Below are 20,508 nucleotides of genomic sequence, written 5' to 3'. Positions count from 1 at the left end.
GGAAATTTTGGGGGGAAATTTCAAGAATAGCCACAGGATGCAAATTTGTCCCCTGAGTTAGCCAATCTGTTCATGGACCATTCTGAACATAATCTATTTTTTTCATGAAAATGTCTTTGGCAAGTATATTAAAATATATTTAAAACTTTTCGATGTTTTCAGGATTTGGAAGGGCCATAAGGAGGCATTAATATAATTTGGGGACTATGTTAAAATTTGTTTTTTCCCCATCAGTTAGGATGGGTTCTCCATTTGTACTAATGCATATAAGAATCTTACAGATGTCAACATCTGAAACTGAACTTACCATATTCTCTCACCTATGATGACTTGTTCAACAAGGTGAAGGGGATAATTTACTACGAGCAGCATATTTTATCAGATGTCCTTAGATATAATTTTAAACTTCTGTTTGCCTTTAAATGCTCAAAGAATTTAAGGTACAGGTTGGTCCATAGTAGGTTCAGAATTACGTCTCTCAAACAACTTTAACTGTATGAAGAAAAATACTAAGTAGATATTTCCCATGTACACTGTAGTGTTTACCAGAATTACTACCCAAAGTCTACTCTCAGCAATAGGCAAGCTGTATGCAAGCCATTTGGCACACAGAATCTTGGGCTGGTTATCCTCAATGTTCAGGCCCAAACTGATCAGATTCACTAAGGGGAACTCAAACTTGGACCACTGAGCCACTGTCCTATTGTAATGACAATGCGCTGGAAATAAATTATAAAAAATCAAAATCGAATTCTTGATCTGACAAGGTTTTGGTTTTAAGGCCATATGCAGTCTGGGCCCAGTGTACCTGAGGGACCGCCTCTGAGCCTACACCCCTCAAAGAGCTTTACACTCCACTATCTCCCACTTGCTGGTGATCCCTGGCCCCAAGGAAGCTTGCTTGACCTCAACCAGGGCCAGAGCTTTCTCTATCATGGCTCCCAACTGGTGGAATGAGCTCCCAGAGGAGATCAGGACCCTAATTCCACAGGGCCTGCAAAAGTGAGTTCTTCCAGCAGGCATTTGGTTGAGGTCAACCAGAATCAACAGCTTCCATTGGACCCACAAGCCTCCATCCCATTTACTGCTCTCACTATTGCTCCGCGGTAAAAATAAAGCGGTAAGCCCTGTGTGGGAGGAGTTCGTCCGTAATGAGGAGGCCCACTGATTGGGCTCTTGCCCCCGAACTGGTGAAGCGCCAGCTGATTGGGCCCTCCGCTTGACAGTTCGCGTCCCCAACTGCCCACCCTCCACGGGAGCCTGCCTTCAATTGGCGGTGGCCATTGCGAGCCTCCCCGCCGCCGAAGAACGTCGCCACCCGACCGTCCTGCCCTCCCATGTGGCGTGCAGCCCGCCGGCCCCGCCATGCCACAACTTCACTTCCAGCCCCACAAGCCGCTGGCCCGCCCGGACCACTCCCCAACCGCCCACCACCAGCTGCCTTCGCCACCCTGCGTGCTTCCATGCCTCTACGCCGCACACTCACCTCGCTGGCTGCCCTCCTCTCCCATCTGCCGCTAAGACTTCCCCACCCTCAGACTTCCCCGCACACGACCCCCCGAGAACGGTGATGTCCTGCTGTTACAAAACCTTCCCCGCCACCTCCCGAGCCACTCACAATCACGCCACGTCCTGCCTTCGCAACCCGCCCGCCCGCCTCCTGATCCACCCACCCCCCAATACAGCCCGCCTGTACCTCCAGCCCTCCATTCTGCCGCTGCCGGCCACCCAGCCACGTCGTTGCCCCGCCGCCGTCCCGTCCAATGCGACCCGGTTGCCAAAGCCTCCACCGCTGCCCCCATTCCCATCCTATCTCACGAGGCAAGTTCCCTGCCACCGGATCACCTCCACTGCTTCCCGCAACGCCCTCGACCCCTCCTTACTCACCCTCCTCATCCCCGCTCACCTCCCCGTTCACTCCCCCAACATTCACACTCCTCCCCATCTGCACGTGCCTACGCTGCCCCCTCTCCCCCCTCCAAACACCTCCCGATACATGCTCGCTGCCCCGTTATCACCCCCTGCGAAACCCTCCCCACCTGCCTGGATCTACGACCCCGCTTTCCAAAGCCCCTTTCCCCCCAACACTCCCGAGCCCTCCCAATCCCCCCTCACCTCAGCCTTCTACCCCCCACGTCCCACAACACCCCCCTATGCTGAACTCCGCTGCCACTTGCACGCCCCACGTTCTCCACCCCCATGCCGCTTCCTCCCAACGGGCCCTTGCTCATTCATTCCTTCCTTCTTTCTCCCTCTCAAATTAACTTCCATTCCCTCTCCCTTCATCTCTTTCTCTCTTTCTCCCTTTGTCCCTTTCTTTCTCTCCCTTTCTCGCTCTCTTCTTCCCTTCCTTCTGCCCCTCCAGCCAAACACCTCACTAGCGCCTGCTGCATTTGGGGAGCAGCGGGCTTAATTTCTAGTAAATAAATAAATTATAAAATTCTAGTCTTCGGGAGGCCCAAGAAATAGTTAATTTGGCAAATTAATTGACATTCAATTGAACAAGTGCATACCTTTAAATTCCTAGGGGATCACTTTCCATCACCCCCTCAAGTGGTCATCCCATCTAAACCGAGCCAACACCTTCAGATGTAAAACTGGTGCTGAAGTTTTGGTTTTAATCTTTAAGGCTATACGGGGCCTGGGTCCTACCTATCTGAGGGACTGTTTTCTGCTTATGCCCCCCACACGGCCATATACTCTGTGGGTAGGAATCCGTTGGTTGTCCTGGGCCCCCGGGAAATCCACCTGGCCTCAACCAGGGCCAGAGCCTTTTCGGCCTTGGCCCCTACCTGGTGGAATGAGCTCCTGGAATAGCTAAGGACCCTGATGGAGCTGTCTAAGTTCTGCAGGGCCTGCAAGATGAAGCTCTTCTACCAGGTATTTGGTTGAGGCTGGGAGAGGGTTGACAGATCGATCAGGGGTCCCACCCTAACTGAGCATCCCTGTAATATATAACAACTAATGCTGATTGAATGGCTGGACTTGGTACATTATGTTGGGTGATAGCCTGTTCTGCCATCTTGTGGGTTCTTGTATACTGCCATTGTTTTAATGGAGTTTTTATGGGGAAATTGTAATGGTTTTGTTAGCCACCTCAGGGCAACAAATTCATGAGAGGCGGGATAAAAATTCGATAACCCCCCTCCCGCCACCACCCCAGCTGTCGTCCCCCCCGCAAGGAGCCCACCCGCCCTCCCTTCCCCCTTTGCCGCACAGGGGGGAGGAAGGGAGGGTGGGAACTCCCACCCCCAGGAGCCCCACTTACCTCCTCTCCTGACAGTAGCCAGGAGCAAACTGTCAGCGATCTGCCAGATTGCCCCTGGTTGGGTGCCAGTGGGGCAGGTGCCAGTGGGGCCAGGCTCAGTCCCCGACCACCAAGGACTTATTTATAACAGCAAAAGCTGTTACAAATTTGCATTTTAGTTCAATAATTTTTCAATTTCATTTATTTAGATAATGTCTCTTTACAACTTCTGCTCTTCTGGGTTTGATTTTTGTTGCAGTTCAACTTTTCCTCTAATCCACCTGTAATGCAAAAATAAAGCTTACACTGGCTTACACTGGTTGCAGTTAACATTTGATTTCCATTCTCTTCCCTGTTCTGCCCTGACAAGAGTCACACGTTGCATAACCTGCTTTTTTCCTTCATATGCAGAAACTGCCTGACCTGATGCAATGAACCTTTTCTCGTGAAATTCACTAGGCCCACAAGAGCTAGGACAAAGCCTGGCATCCCAGTTGGTCTCATCTATAATACATATTTCTGATAAAACAGATGCAGTGGGCCATAGAAGAAACTTAAAAATGGAGACATTGTATCATTAATTCAGGAAAGCACAAAAGGGCAATTTTCAGAATGTCATGGCACACTTTTTTTTAAAGGAAGGAGAATCTCAAGCACTTCCAGGGGATATCCCTTTTTTTTTTTTTTTTGCAGTATCTGCCTCTCCCACTATTTCCTTTTTTTCTTTGCTGGCAGCCCTTATAGCCCCCTCCTTGCCACCCATTAGCTAACCCAATTATCTGCTCCCCTTTCTTCAGACTTCACTCCTTCCCTTTCCCAGCAGCCTTCCCATGAGAAAAGTCTGACTGACTTGCCTAGTTTCTGGCTGCTGGGGCTGGACTAGACTTGGTACAGTTGCACAGTGGCTGCTGGGCAGATAGGCAGTGAGTCTCCAGTGGTTGTCACTGTGCCCACCCCAGTGAATTCTACTCTATCAGGGGAAGGGGGCAGAACCCTTTCCAGAGCTGTTTTGGCTTCTTGGTTCACCTCAGCTGCCCCCCCCCCCCCGGGCGCAAAAGAAAACCTGAATGCTTGAAATGCTTAGCAATATTGTTGTGGTTGCTTAGCAATCTCTAAAAAACAATTGGGAACTCAGTGGGTATTCTTTTTTTTAAGCCACAGGCATTGTTTCTATTTTTTGAATCACTTTTAAATAAAATTTTGTAAACTTAGAATTTAGTTCCAAATTCCCTCTATCTATCCCTAATTCCATTTTCTGGATCTGCTGATCCCCTTTCTATGGCCCAGTTAGGAATCATATATGATTAAAGTGACATAGAAAAGTAACAGAAATCTACATATAAATATATAATATTTTTCCTGTCTGTTCAGGGTTAAGCTGTACTATGCATTTAGCAGTACTGTGTACTCAGAAGATACCATCATCTGGGCAAAAAATATTCCGTTACGTGAGAACTGTCATTTCCTGCTTTGACTTATCTGCCACTTCTTGGCTGAACCTGAACTTAAGTTCTTACCTCAAGAGGTGAGATAATAACTCTGGGCCATCTCTAAGGCGGCCTCTTGACACTGATATATCACTGTTTCCCCTGGCATATAACTTGTTAAGCTTCAGACTACAGATTAAAACTTCTTCATTCTCACAAATATTCAGTTAAATTGTATGCTTTCTCTTTTTTTTTTGGGGGGGGGGGTGTATTTTACAATTTACACCCATAATGCTTTTAATGATATTAGCTTTGAGGTGCTGCTTCTCTTCTGGCTTTATTGTTTAACTAGGGGCAAAGCCCGTTGTTTCCAAGAATACAACGGGCGCTAGAGCTTGGCAGTGGGAAGAGGAAGGGAGGAGTTGTCCAGTCTGTAAGGGCATGGGGTTGTCATGTGTGTTGTGTGGGAGGTTGTGGTGGCATGGTGGCAAATGAGGCCATGGGTGTGGAGATATGGGTGTCAAGAACCTGTGGTGTGAAATGTTCGTTGAGTGTGGGAGAGGACTGACCTTTGGGAATTGTGGCATAGTGGTTACAGATGAGCTTTCCAGAGCCATGTCCTCAGATATGTGAAGGGAAAATCAGACTGGAGACTCTTCTTAGGGGAAGATTACATGGCAACCAATTCCCCCCAGTTCTGCGTCATTTCCCTTCTTGTGTGAATTAGGCCACATTCACCAAAATGCCCCTCTGCCCTAATACACATAGGGTAGTCACAGTACACAGGTGTCCACCCTGTTCCTTCTGTCTCCCATATTTTCACTGTTGGTAAAATGTTATGTGCCCACATGGTCGCTCCTTAGAAGAACGGATTTTTGTACCCTATTGCTTACTATCCAAAGGAGTCTCAAAGCGGTTTACAAACACCTTTTCTATTTGTCTCTCCACAATAGTCAACCTGTGAGGTATGTAGGGTTGTGAGAGATCTGAGAGAACTGGGAATGGGCCGCAGTGACCCAGCAGGCCTCAGGTGTCTCAAAGCATTTTCCAATCGTCTTCCCCTTCTCTCCCCATAGCAGACTCCCCATGAGGGAGGTGGGGTAGCGAGCCTCACAGGGAAGCTGGCAACCCTAAGAGGAAGACTGTCTGTGCACAGCAGTCTTGACCTTAGTAAGGTTTTTAATACTGTTTTTTTATTTGCCAGGCCAAGGTTATTTGCCAGTTACTATTTCAGTTACGATGTGTCTCCAGACATTTACTTGTTCTCTATTTAGTTTCAGGCTGTAAATATTTATTTAGATCTTCCTGCTCTTTCCAGACTCACAGGACTGATGCTGGTCTGCCTGTCTGCGCCCCAGAATACAAACAGTGGCTGATAAGGGCTGGCCATAACCCATAGGCCAGGAGGGACACACCTGCGCCACTCCCTACCAACTGCAGGCAAAAATGGCTCATTTGAAGGTTGGACTCTGAGGCATTATACGATTTTGAAGTCCCACCTCCAAACCTCCAGGAATATTTCCAACCCAGGGGTAGCCAACCTACAGGTGTGGCCTGCAGAGCTCCTGGAATTACAGCTCACCTGCAGAGTATAAAGATCAGCTCCCCAAACAGAAAGGGCTACTTTGGGCAGGGTTGTGGTAGAGAAGAAACATTTAAGGCTTCCCACACAGGTTGTTGTTAAATTGAAAGACTTGAGGCCTACTGCACAGGGTTGTTGTGCAGATGAAACAGGAGACAAAAGAGCCAGCTTCCTCTGCAGAATAACGCTGTGCAGTGGCCTCAAATCTGCAGAGAGTTGCAAAGAAGAAAGACACATGGCTTGGCTGTGTCTAACCTCCGGTCAGAGCAGTATTTTAAGTGAGAAGGGGCTTTTCTGTGGCCTCCCTGTCAGGAAACTGTTTGGCAGAAGGGGAAAGTCCCCCCCTCAAAAGGAAGGCCCTCAGGCTCCCCTGCATTGCTCCCTGAAGGAAAATGCCTCCCTCCCGTCAATCAGGGGCCTGTCAGAGGTTCCTTCACAGCAGGCCTGAAGGGGGGGGGATGGGGAGCACTCTGCTGCCTCCTGCCAGCTCTGTCAGGGTTCTGAGGCAATTCGCAGTTGGACATGACAGTTAGGGCAGCCTTGGGGCAAAAAGGGCTGGCGCAGCCTCTGTTCTCATCCCCTTTGGCAGCCCTACTGACCTCCTCTCCCTTTGGTGGTCAGGAGCAGACTGGCAGCCAGACTGGGCTGGGTGAATGGAATTTTGGTCTGTCCTGGTGAGGGGCCAATAGGAAGGCACTTTGCGCGCCTCCCTATTGGCTGCTTGGCCCTGGATGGACGCTTTGCGGCTCCTGATTGGGCCCTCTGAGTTTTTATCCTGGACAGGGCCCGCCCTAACTCCTCCCCAGGTGGCCTTACTCTTTTATTTAATAGGACCCTGTCCTATTTAAAGATTAATTGCAATTTTAATTTTGCAATTTCTTTGAAATATAGCAACCTCAGGCACTTTTATTATTTTATTATTTAAAACAATTTAAACGTTCCAAAACAACAAATAAGATGTCAGAGTTAAAGCGATAGAAGTACTCAACAGCAACCCTACACATACCCAGGTGGTATAACTTGAGATGACTGCGCCATGAGTCATGAATTATTTTTGATCAGTTCTGCCCACTGTTCAGTTCTTGGAAAAGAGCAAGGCGGCCTGTGGATGTGTACAGTGTTACAGATGCACTAAGGCCTCCTGCTTACAGCCACTGTCCTTGTGCTTTTCACTAAAAATTAATATCAACTTTCATTAAAACATGTTTTCAGTCACTGCCAATGTATTCCCATTTAGAAATATTGGCTGGCAAAGTAGTCCTTGTAATTTTTTTTGTCAAGATTTGGTCCTTCAAGCAATTTCAAAGAAGTGGACAGATCGTTCAAAATTGCTTCTCATTCCAATCTTTCTTCTCTCTCAAATGAGGAATGCCTTTGGGAATATTATCTGAACATTCTTACACTGTTGAAACATATTATTGCTGGCAAACAGCCACAGTACTACTGCTATACAGAAATGTGTGAACAGCTGTTATGAATAACTTGTGTCATGAACATCTCCATAGAGCTTAGACACTTTCCCAAAGAGTAAATGAGATGTCTTGAAACTCCCACAGTGGAAAGGTCCCCTAAAGACCTGTACACTTCAGGATGGAACTAGATGTTTTTATACGCAAGTGCAAGAAGTGCCTGAGGTAAAATGGAGGACCTGGAATGCTTAGTGACAGAGAGGAGCATAGATACTGTGCACATTTTAGAAACTTGGGAAACTAGAAACTTGGTGGGATGAGGCTAATCAGTGAGACACATTGATTCCTGGAAGTAAGTGATATCAGAAAGATAAGGAAGGAAGGGTCAGATGTAGGGTGGCTCTGTATGTTAGAGAAGGTATACAGGCCTGTAAAATTGATAATCTAAGACCAATTGTACATGGTGGTGGCTGCACCGGGCCACTGATGCTTCCAAAGTATGCATGGAGGACATAATCCCCCGGCGCACATGGACTACCCTGGAGTTGTGCATGCACACATCACGACTCTGGGACAGGAAAATTTTGCAGTACCTCACGGCAACAGCAGCAGGGGGGTGGGGGGCACAGGGATACCACCACAGGATGGTGGGATAGTGGTACGCCATTATCTCACCATTGTTGGGGTGTAGATATGCCCCGTTTGGCTGCACAGCACCACAAAGCTGAACAGGGAATTTTGTGTCCCCGCAGGAACGGGCCTGCAACTTACGCACAGGCCTGCACCGGTTGGGCCTCTGCTGGCCGCCACACCAAGACAGAGAACGTGGAAGATTCTATGTTCCCTTGCCACAGGCCATCTGAGGTCCTGATTTGAGCTTGGGCCGGGATGGCGGCGACATCGTGTGTACGCAGGGATTAACCCCACTTCCCTGCCATCACCAGCATGGCCTTTTTGCCCAGTGCATAATCGGTCTAAGAGAAAAAGTTTTGTTTACAGAAACATGATGGGTGGAAATAGCGGGCCTAGAAAGAATCTTAACTTTGGGAGTTTGTTATCACCCACCAGATCGAAGGTTAGAAGATGCTTTAAAAAGAGCAAAAGAATTAAGGGTAGCAGCTAGACAAAACAACAGTGTCTCAATTTTAACTATACATACAATGTGTGACTGGGTTTCCATATGCTGTCAATGACGATGCCATGGAGCAGGTGGTCACAGAATCTACCTGGGAGAGGCTATCCTGGACTTTGAGTAATAAGTAATGCTTAAAACATGGTGAGAGATGTAAACATGATAGCACTGGTTGGGAACAGTGATCACAATGCTATTAAGTTTAGCATTTATATAAAAAGAGAGCTGCCCCAAAAGACCAACTCAACCACATTTAATTTTAGAAGGGTTAACTTCTTTCAAATGCGGGGTCTTGTGAAGAAGAAACCAAAAAGAAAGTTAAGGAGGGTCAAATCACACTGGGAAGTTTGGAGACTCTTTAAAACTACAATCCTGGAAGTTCAGAAAAGGTTACGAAAGGTATGAATAGGTATATAAAAAGAGACTTGCATGGTTAACAAACAAAGTAATAGAAGCAGTAAAAGGTAAGAAGGCTTCTTTCAGCAGTGAATGGCTCGTTCAATGAGATAAATAAAAGGGAGCACAAGATTTAGTACATTAGTGCACAATAAAAAGCAAGTTGGTGATCAGGCAGGCTAAATGGGTCAATGAAGAACATAAAGATCAATGATTAAAATTTCTTCAAATACATTAGAAGCAGAAAACCAACAAGAGAGGTAGTGGGGGCCCTGGATGACCAAAATGTGAAATTAAAGGACTTCAGGGGAATGGCAGAAAAGCAGAATGCATTTTTTGCCTCCACCATGAAAAATGGGAGGAGGATGACCACTCCATAATCACCAATTTCAGTAAAAGTGTTGAAAGACCTTAGTTGGATTGAGGTTACAAGAAAGGTGGTTTGGCCACTGATGGGCAAATTAAAAACAGACAAATCACCAGGCCCAGATGGCATACATCCTAGAGTTCTGAAAAAACTCAAATGTGAACTTGTGGATCTCCCTGATAAAACATGCAATCTACCACTAAAATTTGCCTCCATTCCTGAGGACTGGAAGGGAGCTAATGAAACCCCATATTACAAAATAAGGTTCCAGAGGAGATGCCAGTTAAGTTGATTGAATCTGTTATTAAAGGTAGAATTAGTAGGCACACTGAATAACAAAAGCTATTAAGAAAGGATCAGCATGGATCTTGTCTCAGTAACCTTTTAGAGTTCTCTGAGGGGGTAAACAAACATGTGGACAAGGGTTACTCAGCAGAAGTTGTTTACATATACTTCAAGAAAGCTTTTGATAAAGTTCCTCATCAAAGGCTCCTAAGCAAACTCAGTAGTCATGGAATAAGAGGACAAGTTCTCTTGCAGATTTTTGTTGTTGTTGTTATGTGCGAAGACGTGTCCGACCCATCGCGACCCCATGGACAATGATCCTCCAGGCCTTCCTGTCCTCTACCATTCCCCGGAGTCCATTTAAGCTTGCACCTACTGCTTCAGTGACTCCATCCAGCCACCTCATTCTCTGTCGTCCCCTTCTTCTTTTGCCCTCGATCGCTCCCAGCATTAGGCTCTTCTCCAGGGAGTCCTTCCTTCTCATGAGGTGGCCAAAGTATTTGAGTTTCATCTTCAGGATCTGGCCTTCTAAAGAGCAGTCAGGGCTGATCTCCTCTAGGACTGACCGGTTTGTTCGCCTTGCAGTCCAAGGGACTCGCAAGAGTCTTCTCCAGCACCAGAGTTCAAAAGCCTCAATTCTTTGACGCTCGGCCTTCCTTATGGTCCAACTTTCGCAGCCATACATTGCAACTGGGAATACCATAGCCTTGACTAAACGCACTTTTGTTGGCAAGGTGATGTCTCTGCTTTTTAGGATGCTGTCTAGATTTGCCATAGCTTTCCTCCCCAGGAGCAAGCGTCTTTTAATTTCTTTGCTGCAGTCCCCATCTGCAGTGATCTTGGAGCCCAGGAAAATAAAATCTGTCACTATCTCCATTTCTTCCCCATCTATTTGCCAGGAATTGAGAGGGCCGGATGCCATGATCTTTGTTTTCTTGATGTTGAGTTTCAAGCCAACTTTTGCACTCTCCTCCTTCACCCGCATCAACAGGCTCTTTAGTTCCTCTTCACTTTCTGCCATTAGAGTGGTATCATCTGCATATCTGAGGTTGTTGATATTTCTCCCTGCAATCTTGATCCCAATTTGTGACTCCTCTAATCCCGCATTTCTCATGATGTGCTCCGCATACAAGTTAAATAGGCAAGGCGACAGTATACAGCCTTGCCGAACTCCTTTCTCAATTTTGAACCAGTCAGTGATTCCATGTTCAGTTCTCACTGTTGCTTCTTGACCTGCATATAAATTTCTCAAGAGACAAATAAGATGCTCTGGTATTCCCATCTCTTTAAGAACTTGCCACAATTTGTTGTGCTCCACACAATCAAAGGCTTTAGCATAGTCGATGAAGCAGAAGTATACGTTCTTCTGGTACTCCCTAGCTTTCTCCATGATCCAGCGTATATTGGCAATTTGATCTCTAGTTCCTCTGCCTCTTCGAAATCCTGCCTGTACTTCTGGAAGTTCTCGGTCCACATATTGCTGGAGCCTAGCTTGTAGGATTTTGAGCATAACTTTGCTAGCATGAGAAATTAGTGCAATGGTGCGGTAGTTTGAACATTCTTTGGCATTGCCCTTCTTTGGGATTGGAATGTAAACTGACCTTTTCCAATCATGTGGCCATTGTTGAGTTTTCCAAATTTGCTGGCATATTGAGTGTAGCACTTTTACTGCATCGTCCTTTAAGATTTTGAATAGTTCAACTGGAATGCTGTCACCACCACTAGCTTTATTGTTGCTCAGACTTCCTAAGGCCCATTTGACTTCACATTCCAGGATGTCTGGCTCCAGGTCAGTAACTACCCCATTGTGGTCATCAGGGATGTTAAGCTCGCTCTTGTATAGTTGTTCTGTATAATTTTGCCACCTTTGTTTAATCTCTTCTGCTTCTGTGAGGTCCCTACCATTTTGGTCCCTTATCATACCCAACTTTGCATGAAACGTTCTCTTCATATCTCCAATTTTCTTGAAAAGATCTCTGGTCCTCCCCATTCTATTGTTTTCTTCTATTTGTTTGCACTGTTCATTTAAGAAGGCATTCTTATCTCTTCTAGCTTTTCTCTGGAATTCTGCATTCAATTGGGTGTATCTTTCTCTTTCTCCCTTGCCTTTCACTTCCCTTCTCTCCTTAGCTATTTGTAAAGCTTCCTCAGACAGCCATTTTGATTTCTTGCATTTCTTTTTCTTTGGGATGGCTTTAGTTGCTACCTCTTGTACAATATTGCGAACCTCCGTCCATAGTTCTTCAGGCACTCTATCTATCAGATCTAATTCCTTAAATCTATTTGTCACCTCTACTGTGTATTCGTCGGGGATATGATTTAGTTCATACCTGAGTGGCCTAGTGCTTTTCCCTACTTTCTTCAATTTAAGCCTAAATTTTGCAACCAGAAGCTCATGATCTGAACCACAATCAGCTCCTGGTCTTGTTTTTATTGACTGGATAGAACTTTTCCATCTTTGGCTGCAGAGCACATAGTCAATCTGATTTCTGTGTTGACCATCTGGTGATGTCCATGTGTAGAGTCGTCTCTTGGGTTGTTGGAAAAGAGTGTTTGCTATGACCATTGTATTCTCTTGACAAAATTCTACCAGCCTGTGCCCTGCTTCATTTTGTACTCCAAGGCCAAACTTGCCTGTTATCCCGGTTATCTTTTGGCTTCCTACTTTAGCATTCCAATCCCCCATGATGATAAGCACATCATTTTTTGGCGTTGCTTCTAGAAGGTGTTGTAGGGCTTCATAGAACTGATCAACTTCATCCTCTTCAGCAGCAGTGGTTGGGGCATAGACCTGGATCACTGTGATGTTGAATGGTTTGCCTTGGATTCGAACTGAGATAATTCTGTCATTTTGGGGATTGTATCCCAAGACTGCTTTTCCTACTCTCTTATTGATTATGAAGGCTACTCCATTTCTTCTGCGAGATTCTTGTCCACAGTAGTATACCTGATGGTCATCTGAATTAAATTCACCCATTCCTGTCCATTTTAGTTCACTGATTCCTAAAATGTCGATGTTCAGTCTTGTCATTTCTTGTTTGACCACGTCCAGCTTGCCTTGATTCATGGATCTGACGTTCCAGGTTCCTATGGAATAAAAATCTTTATAGCATCGGACTGTCTTTTCGCCACCAGTTACTTCCACAACTGAGCGTCCTTTCGGCTTTGGCCCAGCCGCTCCATTCATTCTGGCGCTACTTGTACTAGCCGTCTGCTCATCCCCAGTAGCATAATGGACACCTTCCGACCTGAGGGGCTCATCTTCCAGCGTCATATCGTTATGCCTATTGGAACTGTCCATAGAGTTTTCATGGCAAAGATACTGGAGTGGTTTGCCATTTCCTTCTCCAGTGGATCACCTTTTGTCAGAGCTCTCAGCTATGACCTGTCCGTCTTGGGTGGCCCTGCACGGTATAGCTCATAGCTTCACTGAACTACGCAAGCCCCCTTGCCACAACAAGGCAGCGATCCTTGAAGGGGGACTTGCAGATTAAAAATGGTTAATTAACAGGAAACCGTGTGAGTATAAATGGGCAGTTTTCACATTGGAAAGTGGTAAGCAGAGGAGTACCACAGGACTTAGTTCATGGACCAGTGCTTTGAAAAATGTTAATTATTTGAATTTGGGAGTAGGCAGTGAAGTGGCTAAGTTTGCAGATGACACTAAGTTGTTCAGGGTGGCAAGAACCAGTGAGAAATGTAAGTAGCTCCAGAGGGATCTGTCAAGGCTGGGACAATGGGTATCAGTGTGGCAAATGAAGTTAAATGTGGACACATGCAAAAACCCCTAACTATAATTATATGTTGATGGGATCCTAAATGGCGATAACTGACCAGGAGAGAGATCTTGGAATCATGGTAGATAACTCAATGAAGAAGTTGACTCAGAATGCGACTGCAATAAAAAAGCCAAATGCTTTGCTGGGGATTATTAGGAAGGGGACTGAAAATTTATCAGCAAGTATCAGAATGCCGCTGTATAAATCTAAAGCAGGGATTCCCAACAGGGGTTTTGTGTAACCCTGGGGCTCCATTAGAGTTCCCCAGGAGTTTCATGGCCTTTCCCAGAAGTTCAGCTACTTGCCTGCTGTGGCGTGGTTGGGATGTGGCACTGGACAGGGGTTCACACTAAGTTGAGGCTGCCAGCTCTGGGTTGAAAAAGGTACAGAAAAGTCCAACTAAAATTATTAGGGGGATGGAACACCTTTCCTATGAAGAAAAGTTAAGTTAGCTTGGAAAAATGACTGAAGCGTGACATGACAGAGGTTTACAGAATTAGGCATGGAATAGAGAAGATAGAGAAAGAAGTATTTTCCCCCTTCCTCGCAATACAAGAATTTGTGGATACTCAATGAAATTAATGAGCAGTTAGCTTAGAACAGATACAAGGAAGTATTTCTTCACCCAAACAGTCATTAACACACAGAATTCACTGCTGCAGGTAGTGGTGGCAACAAGCATAGACAGCTTCAAAAGGATGAGCACATGGAGCAGAGGTCCATCAGTGATGGATATTAGCCACAACATATAGATGTCTAGAGCAGTGATGCTCTGTGTTCTTGGTGTTTGGTGGGACAACAGCAAGAGGGCTTCTGGAGTTCCGGTGGTGGACCACCAGATGACACCTGGAATTTTACCATTATTGGTACAAGGGTCACTGGTTTGATCCAGTGGGCCACTGGTTTGATCCAACAGGCCACTGGTTTGATCCAATATGGCTTTGTCTTCTATTCTTATGCTACAGGAGACACAGGACAACCTGTAATCCCCGGACTGGACTTGGTTCAACCACCCGACTGAGTAGGTGTGGCTCAGCAAGGCAGCAAACCAGCACAATAGCAGCCCCATCTCTCTCATCTCCTTAATAATGACTAATAATACAAAACATTCAGTATGAAGTAACTGATGGTAGCTGTGAAAGCCAATGCAGTTCTGTAGGGATGAAAAAACTCAGTATTACAAGACCATGCACCTCATACTAGTAGACATTACCAAGAAAAGAAGATGCATGACTGGTGTTCTAACAGGAGTTCTGTGAATCTTGAACATGCCTCATTCCTGCCATATTGGAATTCCATTTAAGTGCACAATACTTACCGTGTCTGGGGTTAACCTGACACACTCACCTTTTGGATTAATGATACCATGTCCTTTGACCAAGCAGCAGGATACATTACTGTGGCTGTCTTGAACACATGGGCAATTTCGGTTGCAGCAGTGCTGGAGCGGATATGATATGGCCTCTGTGGAAGGGTGAGGGAGGAAAGAAGCAATTTTGAACTTTACCTTCTATCCAGCAGTACAATCTAATATTTCAGTTTTAGAGCTATTTTGGAAAAAGGGCTCCAGACAGACACTCACTGGCATTTTCCAGATTACAGCAGCCTTCTGGGTTTTCATGTGTGTGGGGCAGCTTTGTTTACTGCAATATTGGTTTGATCAGTTCACTCCTACTTGCTTTTTTCTCCTTTTCATGTTCTCTCCATTGAGGGGGGGGGTAATTTTTTTTTTGCACATGTGCTGCAGCATTGCAGTGTTTCAGCAGCCTCAACAATCTCCATTAAAGTACATTCCCTGACCATCACATGCCAACACGCTTCCAGGATGAGCTTACACCAGAACACATAGGCAAGGTGTGATCCCCTTACATGAGATTAGCCCCACAGGCTTCAGTATGTCTACTCTGGTTTAAAGGAAGGGGTGGGGATGGCATCCAAACCACTCAAAATAGCCAGAATATTAATTTCTCCCCCCCCCCCAAATTCCCCTGCCAACACTTATGATTAATATGTTCTGGTAAACATCTCAAAAGCTGGTTTTTAAGGAACTGGAGATGGAGAAATCTGACCCCCCCCCCCCCATCACCTTGAAGATTAACTCAGAATCACCAAGTGCACCTTTTTGCTATATAGTCAATTTCTCTCAATTAGATCACTTGAGCAACCTTATTGGAGACTAGAAATAAAGCCCATTTGTAAAAATGGGCAATGGAGTAGAGGGTCGGGGAGGGCGGGTGGCAGTGCTAGGGAGCGTTGGGTGGAGGGCGTGGGGTGGGAACGGGTCAGTGCGGCAGCAGGCAGGTGCGCGTTCAGGCACGGGGGGCGGGTTTCGGGGGGATCCAGACCTGCTGTGGCGGCGCAGCGACTCCTGTGGCTTGGCGGGGATGTTGGGTATGCGACGCGGGGGATGGGGAGAGGGGAAACGGATGCGCAGCAGGGCACACATGCATCGTGGAGGGGGGTGGGGCAGTACTGGGGCAGGGGGCTGGGCAGGGGAACCAGGCATGCACGAGAATCCGTGCATGCCTGGCTCAGTCTAGAGCTGTGGCTGGGGCCAGGCGGGGTGCGCAGCCTAGATGGAGGGATGTCCGAGAATGGGCGGCATAGGAGAGGTGAAGGGAAAGGTGAGGAGCCGCAGGGTGATCAGCGGGGTAAAGGGAAGATTGGGGTGAGGGTGGGAAGGGCGAGGACGTTCGCGGAGTGGGATGGGCAATGTGTCGGTCAGTGTCTGGCGGCGTGGCGGTGTGGCGGCGAGGGTTTTAAGGGGCGAGGGGGGGTTGATTGTTCGATGCGTGGGTGGGAGTGTGTGTGTGTATGTATGTGTAGCGGACGGAGCGGCAGCGAAGCGGGAAGGGGCGTTGGGGGCGAGGGAGAATATTCCCGAAGGGCTGTTTGTGTGTGTGTGTGTGTGTGTGTGTGCATGTAGTGTAGGAAGCGGCAGTGTGTCGGGAAGGGGTCTGTGGGGTGACGGAGGTTGTAGGGATTGTGCAGGAGGATTTGTGGGGGGCGGCGACGCGGCATCCCTGCTCCTTTCCCTAAGGTGAGGGGAGGCGGCCATGAGGACTCGCAGCGTTGTAAGGCTACTTGTCCTTCGGCGCGGGGAGTCCTCTGGCAGGCAGGCGAGGCCGGGCCAAGCCGGCAATGGGGAGCCGCAATTTGCACGGCTCCCCATTGGCGGCTTGGCCCTGGATGGACATTCGGAGGGCCCAATCAGGAGCCGCTTCGCGGCTCCTGATTGGGCCCTCCGAGTTTTTATCCCGGATGGGTCCCGCCCTAACTCCTCCCCAACAGCCCTTACTCAATTACTTAGTCCGCGGCGCCCCGCGCCATGGGACAGTTTAAAGATTAAAGTAGGACCCTTCTAAGAGCCTCTTGTGGCGCAGAGTGGTAAGGCAGCCGTCTGAAAGCTTTGCCCATGAGGCTGGGAGTTCGATCCCAGCAGCCGGCTCAAGGTTGACTCAGCCTTCCATCCTTCCGAGGTCGGTAAAATGAGTACCCAGCTTGCTGGGGGGTAAACGGTAATGACTGGGGAAGGCACTGGCAAACCACCCCGTATTGAGTCTGCCAAGAAAACGCTGGAGGGCGTCACCCCAAGGGTCAGACATGACTCGGTGCTTGCACAGGGGATACCTTTACCTTTAGGACCCTTCTAACTGGCAATTTCCTTTTTCTTTAATTTTTTTGGGGATAGGTAAGGGGGGGAAGATCCTGCAACAGTCTTGAGACATTGGCTTGAGTCTGCTTCCTGTATAAACAGAGCTACAGAAGCTGGGGACAGGCCTCTAAATGGGACTCAATGTTTCAAAATTGGCATTTAAAAGTTATTTAAAAGTTTACTACCCAAACCAACTCTTTCTGAGTGGGTTTTGGGTAGCAATCTTGTGAATTCATTCTGCAATGGAAAAAAGGAAGTACTGGAAAAACTAGTTTAGGGTATACTAGGGAGGGGTAAGAAAAAAGACTGGGACAACATGGACATTTTAACAAGTTGTCTTGACACAAGGGAAAAAACAGTAACATCAGGGAATGAAAATGAAACATCGGGCAATCTGGAAAATACCATTGTTTATGCCATTTTACATAGATCTCACATTCTCCCACCCTCAGCTCCCCAGGATCCTCCCTTGTCAACTGAATCACTGTTACTGAGAGCTTAATTCAACTGAAGCAACTAGGTCAGTGCAGGATAGGGCAGCAACAATAACCAAGCTCTATTTAAAAACAAAAACGAATTGAGCAGCAGAGATAAAGCACTAGGCATGTGCACCACCCAAAAGATTCAGACTGTTTTGGGCTCAGAAGAACCTAATTCAGACCTTAAAGTCAATGGCACCATTGACTTTAATGGGGAATTTAAGGTTTCCGCCATTTCCGTGGCCTGGGAGGGTGGGGGGTTAAGTTAAAGGCTCCAAACATTCAGAGTAGCTTCAGGAACCTCTTCTTCTACTCCCCTCCAACTTTAAAAAAAGATTAGACCAGGGGGTCCAATTCTAGGGGCTCCCAAAGAGGGTGCCCCATCCTACCTCCATTATATCCAATGCAGGCCACAACAGCACTCAGTCAGCAGCAAACAACCAGAACAGTAAAAAAAGACGAAATAAACACCAGCAGAAATAAACAGTGAATCCCAAGCACCCAGGCAAAAGCGGGAACACAGAATGGGAAAGGTAAGACAGTTCCTTCCTGTCTGCTTCCCTTTAAACTTTAAATGGCCACCTGAATCGCCACAGCACATTGAAACAGACTGAGCACACTTTGGACGGCCACTCTTCAGCTCTGTATTTTATGGGGGATTTTGCTTTGGACTATATTTGGTCGGTCTGTCACCAAATCAGCCTTACTTTGGAGATTTTTCAGCCAGAGCAATCCGAAGTGCACATGCCTAGTTTGCACAGGTATCCAAGTGGCACACCCTAACGGCCTGCAGTCATAAGAAATCAATTTACTGCTGAGGTTCTTTTTCAAAACAAAACAACACCCTTCTCACATGCCTTTAAATATATGTAAGGATAGTTTTTTGTTGCTTATTCAGCTGACTGTCAGCTTGCAATTTGAGCCAGATGATGGCTTGAAAGGCACATGAGCTTCTCCCACACTTGCAAACAAATTAGAGGAGAACCCAATACAAGAGGACAACAGATGGAAGAATGTTACCCAGAGATGCTGAAAAATAAGGAGATGTTGGGTCCCTCTATTTCTCAGAAATTGTTTCCAGGATCTGCCTGTAGATAGTGACTCTGGACTCTAGACCACAGGAACAAGGGCTATTCCCCTAACTCCCCCAAAGCTCAGAAGATGTTTCATAGGTCCTGCAGATGAAAGGTCTAGCTCTTCTGCTGTATGTATTAAATGTATTAAATGTATTAAAACAAGGAGATGTGTGCTGGTAATTGGGGATTACTACCAAGCGTTCCCACAACATTTACCATATCAATTAGTTCTTTTTTATTGGTGAGAATCAAGTCTAAAACAACATACGTTAAGAATGTATATACTTGTGATGAGATACATGTAGCTGAGGATGAGAGTTCAGCTGAGAATCTTTGGGTAAAAATAAAAGGAATAGGAAATAGTAGTGGTATTATGTTGGGGATCTGTTATAGACTGCCAGGGATGAGATGCTCCTAGACCGGATTACAAAATTCTAAGTGAGACGAGACCTACTGGTCAAAGGAGATTTCAATTACCCAGATAACTGTCTGAAGACCAGCTAATGCTAAAAATGCAAAGTTCAATAAATTCTTGACTCATCTTGCTGACAACTTCTTTTCCCAGAAAGTGGAAAGGATAACCAGGGGGTCTGTTGTTTTCGATTCTCACCAATAAAAAAGAACTAATTTATATGGTAAATGTTGTGGGAACTCTTGGTAGTAGTGACCATGTGATTTTGGATTTTATGCTCTTGGGGAAGAGAAAAGCTGCACATAATCACACATACAGGCTGGACACAGGTTACAGTAGATGAGCGATTGGGATGTGAGTGTCCTGCATAGTGCAGGGGGTGGGACTAGATGACCCATGAGATGCCTTCCAACCCTATTATTCTATGATTCTATGATTCTATGACCTCAGGAGAATAAATTTTAACAAACTTAAAGTTTATGTTGAGTAGAATCCCATAGTCATAAAAATGTAAGGATATGGAAGTCCAAGAGGGTTGTGACTTTCTCAAACATGAAATAATGTAGGCACAACTGCAGAATTGCAAAGGCACAATTGAGAAGGAAAACTGGGAGGAGCCTAAAGAAACCAGGGTGGCTCCATAAACAGTTTTCAAAAGAATTGAGTAAAAAAGACTTATTTAGGAAATGGAAGGAGGATCATATAACTATGGAGGGATATAAAGAAAGAACCAATGCATGTAGGGAGAATGTTAGAAAGGCTAAAAACAACAAAAAAGTTTTTTAGTTTTATTCAGAGTAAGAAAAAGAATAGGAACATGGTAGGACCTTTGCAGGAACAAAAGAGTTGCATTGTAACAGTTGATGATGAGAAAGTTGAACTGCTCAGTTCCAACTTCTTAATCTTCCCTTGTGAGGGGAATTGTCACATGGCAAATTCATTTCACGTGATGAGGGATGGGAGTTGTGGCCTAGGATCACTGAAGGGACAGTCCATAAACACCTAGTTTCTTTAGATGAAACCAAATCTTCATGGCCAGATGAATTCCATCCAAAGTACTAAAAGAACTTGCAGATGTAATTTCTGAACCACTGTACATTATTTTTGACAATTCTTGGCGAACAGGTGAAGTGTCAGAAGATTTGAGGTGGGTTACTAACAATCCATCAGCTTGACAACTATAGCTGGCAAAATTTTAGAACAAATGATTAAGCAGTAGGTCCTTGAACAGCTAGAGCGGATGGCTGTAATTACTAAGATTC

General features: G+C 46.2%; 1 protein-coding gene across 6 annotated transcripts in view; it reads right to left on the bottom strand.

The window, feature by feature from the left end:
- Nucleotides 1-20,508, bottom strand: part of STK32A (serine/threonine kinase 32A) — a 154,842-nt gene that overhangs the window by 20,623 nt on the left and 113,711 nt on the right. For all 6 annotated transcript variants that reach the window (XM_077326997.1, XM_077326999.1, XM_077326998.1 and 3 more), the window contains one exon: nt 14,972-15,088. In XM_077326997.1, the coding sequence (XP_077183112.1) occupies nt 14,972-15,088 (117 nt within the window). The remainder of the gene's footprint in view (nt 1-14,971; nt 15,089-20,508) is intronic.

Source organism: Paroedura picta, chromosome 3, assembly GCF_049243985.1.
Source record: "Paroedura picta isolate Pp20150507F chromosome 3, Ppicta_v3.0, whole genome shotgun sequence".
In the NCBI taxonomy this organism is placed as follows: Eukaryota; Metazoa; Chordata; class Lepidosauria; order Squamata; family Gekkonidae; genus Paroedura; species Paroedura picta.
Note: the sequence above shows the minus strand (reverse complement) of the source record. Positions and strands in the feature narration are given on the sequence as shown.